Here is a 9,576-nt window from a genome sequence, read left to right as displayed (position 1 = left end):
AAAAAAAAAAAAAAAAAAAAAAAAATGTCTGACAGAAAAAAATTGTGACGTCATTAACGAACTAAAAAAAAATTTCGTTCGGCACTGTTGCAAAATTTATTTGAAAAGAAAAAAACGAATTTTTCATTCCTTCCATTTTGAATTTTTATCTTTTATTAAAAAAACCTACAGGTGAGAGATTATTTAATTGAAATTATACTTATTAATTAATAATTAATAGATTTTCAAGTATTGAAAAGAAAAATAACGACATTTTTATAAATCAAATATGTCTACGCATTTATATAATTCGAATCGTTTTTTTTTTCGTTTTTTTAAACAAATATAAATTAAATCCGAATAAAATAAATAAAATAATTAATTATTAATTAATTAAATAATCACTTATTTACTTTTTAAGCTTTTAAAGAATAAAAAAAAACTTTTTTTAACCGCAAAAAAAAAAAAAACGTAAAATTCAAATTGATTCGAAAACCGTTATGCAAAAAACAAAAAAAATTTTCACTCACGTAATTTTTTTTTTAAATTAATTAATTAATTAATTATTTTAAAAAAATTAACACATGACACATTAACAAACTTTAAAATTTAAAAATAATAATAATACGACTTATAAATCGAGACAAACAACGAGAAAAAAAAATTAAATAATAATAATAATAATAATAAATAAATAATAAATAAATAAAAATAAAATAAAATAAAAAAAAAAAAAATTGAAAATTCTAGAAACTTTTACGGTATAAAACTAAACTGAAAGGAAAGGAAGGAATCCTCGTGCTCTGATATTCGAGCTCTTCGTCACTTTGACTGTTGTCGGATATTTTTTTTAAAATGATACTTATTTCCGTATAATTTTCCATACGAAAACTTCTCTTTTTACAATACGCGTAAAATTTTTTTCCCTCATTCTTAAATGATGGTATTGGTAATAATTTTTTAATAGCGCACGCAATTTTTTCCACCTCGTATTTATTTTTATATTTATATTTTCGATATAAACTGACTGTTAGAATACGGGTTGGGTTTAATGTATGAAGGGTACATGGGGGGTTTAACTCAAAATCTTCCTTTTACATTTTCTAATTTACTATTTGTTATGTCAGTGACGTAATAGGGAAAGGTACGAAAATTTAGATAAGTCGTTAGTCGGATGACTATGCGAAATTTCTTTTTTTCTACGATGTAGTAAGAATTAACGTAAAAAAAGAAAAATCAAAACTTATCAAAAACATAGTATGATAATAATAATAAAAACGCTACGATAATAATAATAACTATTTACTTTTTTTTCTCCCGACTTTTTAAATGACGTCATCCATATGATAAGTATTAAACGAGTAAAATAAATCAAAGAATAATTCATCAACCGGAATTTTTTTTAAACACATACATTTATGTATATAAAAAGTAAAAGTTATGGAAAGATAATAATAATGATAATAATAATAATTTAAAAAGAAAAATTCTCATTACCCGTGTAAATAATAATAATAATAATGATAATAATAATATTATTTTTTTTTTTTTTACAAACATTTTTTTTTCTTTTTTTTTTCGTTTCGAATTATAAAAAGAATATGATTAATTATAAAATACATATAAGTAAAACTTTCTTTTAATTAAAAAAAAAAGAAAAGGGAAAAAATTTAATTTCATACTAAAATCCATTGTTGCAAAATTGTACAAATGTTTATATTGTGTTAATGTAATTGCAAATGACAGTTTTATTAATTAGCATTTTTACCTTTTTCTTTTTTTTTTTTTTTTTTTTTTTTTTTACAACAATCGACATTTTTTTTTTTTTAAATGAGTCAAAAAAAAAGGTTTAGTTTTGCATGAGGTAGAAGTAGAAGAAGCAGACGAGTTCCAGACGATGATAATCTTTTTTTTTTAAAATTAATAATAATACATGTGATTTTACCTAAAATTTGGATTAACTAAATATAAGGCCAGCTGAAAACGTGAAGGTTATCCATTAGTTAGACCCTTATTAATTTAAATGTGTAAAAAAAAAAAAAAAAAAAAAAAAACTTTCAATTGAAAATTCTACACATGTTCCCCTGCATAAAATATATATGTATTGAAAAGGGGGGAAAATAATGTTGAATGAGGAATACAAGTAATGAAAGGATTCATTTAAAACCACTTCTTCTTATAATTCTTCTTATATAAATTGTAAGTTAAACAGTGGGCAGCATATGTGATTTTCCATCTTTTTCTTTTGCCGAGCCAATAACTCTTTCAGGGTTTCACCTTTTGTCATATCCGGATTATTTTTTTTTTTAGTCATTATTATTAGTTTTTAGTTTTCTTATGTTGGTAAGTTTTGTTTTTCTATATATATATATATAAAAAAATCACGTAATTACGAGAAATTTATTTGCATAATTTTTTTCAATTGAATTGAATAGGTTTTTATTAAATATATTACAAATTGTATCTCTTGTGAATTCAAAAAAAAAAAAAAAAAATTTCATATTACGATACGGAAATAAAATTTAGATGATAAACAATTAATAATTGTTTATAATAATAAATTTAAAATAATAAGAATAAAATTTTTTTATTTTTTTTTATTTTCATTTACTTTCCGTTACGTAATAATTTGTAGAAACGCGGCAGAGGGCGAAACGAATGAAAATGAAAGTAATTACTAATTAATTTAATTTTTCACGGTTAAAAAAAAGTAAAATTTTTATTGTTGGTGAACTTTTTTTTTGTTTTTATTGTTGAAAACAACAATTTCACCGTTACTTTCGTAATTATTACTGTTTAAAATAAATAAATGTTTACTTTTTAAAAGTTTGATTAACCGCCATTTTTTTTTTTTGATTCTTCAGTCATTTTGCCGTTGGCACCACTGACAATTTTCAACCGCTCAAGAACGGATTCGAATATTCTCATTTTTTCTTCTCGTTTTTAATTCGCTTATTATGGATTTAAACGCGAGTAATTTGTTAATTTCGAGTGAAAATAATTATGATGAAAAACAAAAAATTAGAAGTATGTTAAGAGAAAAATTTCTAAGAGCCGTTACAACTTTAGTTGGTGCGTTTTTTTTTTTCTTTATTGTTTCAATTAATTTCAATTAGGTTAGAAATTTTTTCCCAATAAGAAAACTTAATGACAGGTTTTATTATAATGATGATTGCAATTGTTCATGTAAATTATTTTAATTAAATAAAAGTAAAAACATTTTAATTCATAATTTAAGTTTTGTTAAGTGTTAATCATTATTATTTATTTATTTTTTTTTTCTTTTTAGGTAAAGAATGTTCCATACATTTATATTCTAATAACACCGTCAAAGGGAATTTTAAGGGTAACGATATTGAATTTGAAAATATATTAGTTGAAAAGTTATCGACACCTTATGTTGAAGTACCAAATTCAATTATTAGATCATCTGATGTACATTATTTAGAATTTATTAATTAAAACTATTTATTAATGTAAGTTATCATCAAATTTTTGTCATAACATTGTCTTCTTTTTAAACTATACAAAAAAAACTCGATTATCATTTGTAATATTGTAGCCATTATTCATTTTCGAATTACTCGAGTAAATTGTTAAAAGAAAAATATTTTACCACGTTTAATTTGTTCGATAACTTTCTTATTGTTATTATTAAAATTTTAATACTTATATAAATATGTTAACAATTATTTAATTTTTAATAAAATTATTAATGTATTTTAGTAATTACATAATTATTATATTTATGAAGTCAAAAAAAAAAAAAAAATTAATTAAATATTTATTTTAATCGAGTTTTTTTTTTTTTTTTTTTTTTCAACTTTCTTTTTTAATTTAGTTATATTTTGGATTCATTATTATTATTATTATTATTATTATTATGATTATTAATTCGATGAAATTTAATGTATTGTTATTAAAAAATTTTATTATTATTATTATTATTATTACTATTATTTGATTTCCGGTATTTATTTTATTTAATTTTATTAAAAATATGTAATTATTTATAGAAATCAAATTCATTTATGTAATTCTTTAATTATGAATTAATTAATGATAATTTTAAATTATTTATGATGAGAAATTTTTTGTAAACTATTGTTTTAATTAATTTAAAATGTTTTAATTGTTTCTTTTATTATAATTGATTACATGTTATGAAGCATTTCATGATGTGAAGATCATTTACGATTATCAGTTAACCCAAGTCTCATTCGAAAAGATGTATAAAATGGATCTTTTTGTGTATTTATTTCTCAAGTAAGTTTACCATAAAAAATGACATATTTTGAAATTGTTTATAATAAATAATGTGAATTCGATTGAAAAAAGAAAAATGAAAAAAAAAATTGTTAAGTAATAATTTTTAATATTTATTTTATTATTACAGGTTGAAAATGGTTATTAGTGTCGATAGAAAAAAAAGAAAATTTTTGTTTTTGACTTATTCAAACCGAAAAGAAAATTTTAATATTTAATGCCATAATGAGTTTTCCAAAGGGCAAACAAACCACTTTTTAAAATCTCAGGTTAATTATAATTTTTTTTTTTTTTATCTTGTTAAAAAAAAAAAAAAAAAAAAAAAAAAACGAAAAATAGTTTAAACGGGAAAAATAAAATTAAAAAAAAGAGATTTAGGGGGAAAAGTTTTTTATTAGAATAAAAAAAAACTTTTTTTTCCTCCATCTTTTTTTTTTTTTGCTGTTACGAACGAAAGCGATTTTTCAAACCTCAAAAATCTTTTTCAAAAACGTATTTAATTGATAATTCTTGGTTTTAAGCCTATTTAAAAATTCTTATTTTTCCCACATTTTTCGTTTTTCATTATTATTTTTATGGTTTCAGGTACTTATTATTATTATTATTAATTTTTTTTTTTTAATAATAATAATAATAATAATTTATAAATTAATAACCCCTCCCCTTTAAAAAAAAAAAAAAAAAATATTTAATTTAAAATAAAAATATTTATTTATTTAAAAAAAAAAAGAATTAATTAATTATTGAAAGGATTAAATAAATAAATAAGATATCCGATTGATTGATTGATTGATATCTTATTAAAATTATATTAATATAAAATTAATTTATTAAATCTTAAAAAGTTCGATTTTAAATAAATATTTTTATTTATTTATAAAAAACAAGATGAATTTTATCTCTTGTTGTTTTTATTTATTTATTTATTTATTTATTTATACAGAGGTAAATGAAAAACATTTTTTAAATGCGTTATGTTTAAGATATGGATGCTTTCTCTTTGGTTTCTCACCTTTTTATTTGGTTTGATTTTTGATAAAACGATTAACCTCTTTTCATTTATTATTATTATTATTATTATTATTATCACTTTATCAATCTCCCGTTCCTACTGCTTTTATTTTAATCTCTTCGTCAAATATTTTTAATTCTTTAACGTAATACCAAACGCATCCGTCGAAAAATGTTCCTATTGCTACGAGAACTAAAACGATATACAAACATAATTGTATGTTTTATGTTTCAAAACATATTTCATGTTACCAAATTTCGCATATACCTACTTGCTGCTATTATGTTCATAACGTATCTTAGATTGTAACCGTCGTACAACCAACAATTTCCCGTTCCCGTACATGTTTTACCCCAAACCATACACGTGGTATCTGAAAAAAAAAAAAAAAAAAAACGTTGTTTGATACATGTATTAAATAATTTTCAATCGTTTTAGGTATGGCATTTAAGTACCTAATATATAACCGAATAAAATTGGAGAGGGTACGAATGCGAATAAACTTAAAACCGTTACTGAAAAACCCATGGCAACGGGTTTGTCTTTTTCTTCTACGCAACGTACTCCCACTAAAAAATTAGATGATCTTCCTGTCGCACCGAAAAATTTCAACATGCAAACAACTCCTAAAAATATATGAAATGCCGTGCTGCAATTTAATGGACACGTCCCCGATATGGCTTTTCCGAAAGGCGATGAAGGATTAACGATTTCTTCCGATGTTAAATTTCCAAATGGATTCTCCGGATTGGGTTCGATGCAAGAACATTCGGTAAATACTTTCTAAAATTTAAAAATATTTCGAAAAAAAAAATATGGCGGCACGAGGCGTTTTCGAGTCACTCGTTTTTACGAATTCGTTACCTTATTTTTACTTAAGCTATACGATTCCCTACAACCTGCATGACAGGGTGATATGAATGTTTCGTGGTGTTCAGAACATACTGGAGAATATGATATGTAATCACATTTGCAATCTAAATTACAAGTTTTCGTCACGTTGTAACTGGAAAATTCAAAAAAAAATGGTATTTACCGGTTTGAGAAAATTTTTTGTTGTTGAGGAAAACGTGAAAAACTCACTCTTGTACGGTTGAATTGATTTCCGTTGGATTATCACAACCCAAATACATGTAAGATATCATTCCCAAAACGGATATGACTCCTATAAACATGTTCCAAGCGGCTAATATCCTTGCTCTCGGTTTGTACCTGCTTATAACGATACCGGACAAAACAACTCCTATGGCAGAGAACACTAGGCCAACCGTACCTGAAAAAAAAATATATTTTTTGTACAGGAAAGAGTATCGTATCTCAAAAATGAATACAACATACCTGTGACGAAACTCGAATAACTAGCACTCAATTTATATTGCGTTTCTATATATTTAGGCATGAATATCCAATAGGGCATGTAACCGATGCAGTAAAAAATTGATGCCAAATTATTATAAACGTACGTTTTGTTTTTCATGAGCCTTTTTATTGTTGTCAACATGTCTGATTTACAAAAAAAAAAAATTTTTTAATCCGGAAATAAATCAATCGATAATTAATTACAGCGAAATAATAATAATAATAATAATAATAAAAAACCTTTCATAGACGGTTTAGTTTCCGGTTCTTGAGGTTGACCTTTATTTTTTTCTAACGCGATTGCTCTCCTCACCGCAGCTCGGGGTAATGTTTTCGGGAATAATGCTATCAATGCTGATAAAAAGGCTAATATACCGCCGAGAATGAGCCAACCTGAAAATAAAATAATAATAATAATAATTATTGTGGGAATTTTTACGGGTGGATTCGGTTAGGGATCGAATTTGTACGTACCCAACCACCAAGCACCCAACCATCGAGGATCGTTTAAATTAATCGTCGGATGTAAATTTGGTGAAACGTAAAGTTTTAAACAAAAAGATGCCAAAGCATATCCGATGGCGGGACCCAACATTCTTAAAAAATAAGCAAAACCTGAAAAAAAAATTATTTTTTAGAAAATTTGTTTTTTATAAATTTAACAATTCGGATTTTTTTTTATATAACGAACTTATTAAAACGGGTGTTTTTGATTTTTGAATGTTGTCATCCATGTAAGTAACACCGAGGGAATAGTAAACGCTTCCCCCGACACCACCGATCAATTGTGCAACGAATAAAATCATTTTCGGATATAAATCTTCGCTTTCTTTCATACAACCCACGGTACGATTCGTGTCGCATAATGTTTTTTTTTTTTGCTTTTCGAAAACTGGAAAAAAACAAACAAAACAAATTTTTTACTCGTCTGCTTTGTTATTGGTTGAAAATTTTTGTTTTGTTAAAACTCACATGCAAACGTATCGGATGCGTTCAAATTGGCTTGACCGCCATATTCCACGGTTAGCTGTAGTGAATCTTCTCCCGGCCCGTACAAAACGTGAGGCAAGGCAGTGAGCAAACAAAACAAAACGACCGTGTACATACCGAAAGCTATCCATCTGGGTCTGTGTCCTTTTCCGGCATAATAACTCAAAAAAACGGAAATAAAAATTTGACTTATATCGTTTCCAACGGATATCAAACCTAAAACAAAACAAATGGATGGAATTAAAAGGAAATTTTTTTACAGTGGCAGAAGAATGATTATATCGAATGGACGTGGTAGGAGAAAATTTACCGGTCGTTCTACTAGATATTCTAAATCTTTTTTCTAACGATGTTATTGTTCCGTTAAAATAAGCATAGGTTGCGGAATTGAAACACCCCAAAAGGCCGTAAAGCAAAACGTAAACTTTTTTATTTGCAAATTTCTGTAGGAAAGAACTTCGAAAACATGATATTCCGCACGTTGTTTCCTCCGTGAGTGGCATATCTTTAAACATGTCCGAATATTGGTCCATTTCTTCCGACGTGACGGTTGGACTTTTAGGTAAAGCAGAAGATGGTCTCCTTATGACTTTTTCCATTTCGTATTTTTCATTTATTAATTCGAAATCTCTTACGTCGATCGTATTTTTTTCTTTTTCTACTCCTTCGTGATTTGTATGATTCACGTTAAGGAAATTTGTTGTTGTCGTTGTTGTTGTCGTCGTCGTCACCGCCGTCACCGTCGCCGCCATTTTATTATTATCGTTTAAAAGTTTCAATTCTTGTTCTCCCGCTTCCATTTTTTTTTTTTTTTTTTTTTGTTAATGTTTTCCTGTATTTATTTTTTTCTCTTCACTTTTTTCTTTTTTAGATTTTAAAACACTTATTTACATCGACACACAAACGATGATAATGATAATAAATTCCCCCCCCAAAAAAAAAAAAGAAAAATTAACAAAATAATAATAATAATAATCCGATTACGAATATTAAATATTAATTTTTATTATTATTAATCCGAAATCGTTGGGGAAAAAATTTTTTTTTTCTTATAAAATTATTTTATTTTTTTTTGTTGCTGTTGTTGTTGTTTTAAAGTTTATCATACCTGTTATCATAAAAACGACATTATCTATAATATTTAAAAAAAAAAAAAAATCGTTTTTCCCGCGTAAAAAAAATAAAAAATTTAATTAAATATCGCGTTGCGCACTTATTAATAAGCAATAAAAAAAAAAAAAAAACGTTAAAAATATTTATAAATTACTTTGAATGTAATTGTCGATCGATAAATAAAAATCGATAATCGATTTTTGTCCCGATTGTTAAAAAAAAAAAAATAATAATAATAATAATAATTTTTATAATATTTCGGAGCGAAACATATAAAATAACTAAAAGGACTAAAAAAAAAAAAAAAAAAAACGGGCGCAAAGAAAGACTTTGGTAATCGAAAAGATAACAAAACAAATAAAAAAATTTTTTTTTTTATTTTTTTATTTTTTTTTTGGGTTGATTTTGTTTGTTGATGATTATTTTCGGACAATGATCGTATATGTAACAAAAATTTATTAATTTTTACTTTTTTTACGGGGGGGGGGGGGGGGGGGGGGGTTTGTTTCATTTTCATTGCCATTTTTCTGCTTCCCCGACAAAAATGGAAAAATTCATTGGGTTTTTTTTTTTTTTTTTTTTTTGGAAAATTAATATCGTTTCAAAAACGGGATTTTCTCCCCCAAACAAAAAAAATTATTTATCATTATCATTATCATCATCATCATCATCATCATCATCATCATCATCATCATCATCACTATTATTATTATTATACTATACTTTTCGATATTTAATTTTGTCATAAACGTTTTTTTTTTTTTTTGGGGGGGGGGTCTTGAAAATAAAAAAAGTTTAGTTAAAAAAAAAAAAAATGGCCGCTCTTTGTTATTTATTTATTTATTTTTACACGTAAT

General features: G+C 24.9%; 1 protein-coding gene across 1 annotated transcript; it reads right to left on the bottom strand.

Moving 5' to 3' along the window:
- Positions 1-5,339: 5,339 nt before the first annotated feature.
- On the bottom strand, positions 5,340-8,406 carry Phum_PHUM502970 (uncharacterized protein; the record flags this gene model as incomplete). The annotated part of the gene is made up of 11 exons (XM_002430824.1): positions 5,340-5,449; positions 5,529-5,630; positions 5,713-6,040; positions 6,122-6,263; positions 6,341-6,530; positions 6,596-6,760; positions 6,857-7,009; positions 7,091-7,231; positions 7,308-7,508; positions 7,589-7,822; positions 7,917-8,406. 11 exons carry the CDS (start codon positions 8,404-8,406, stop codon positions 5,340-5,342), a joined length of 2,256 nt encoding a protein of 751 aa, XP_002430869.1.
- Positions 8,407-9,576: the final 1,170 nt, after the last annotated feature.

Source organism: Pediculus humanus, genomic scaffold (assembly GCF_000006295.1).
Source record: "Pediculus humanus corporis 1103172108269 genomic scaffold, whole genome shotgun sequence".
Lineage (NCBI taxonomy): Eukaryota > Metazoa > Arthropoda > Insecta > Psocodea > Pediculidae > Pediculus > Pediculus humanus.
This window is presented reverse-complemented; position numbering and strand designations above follow the sequence as displayed.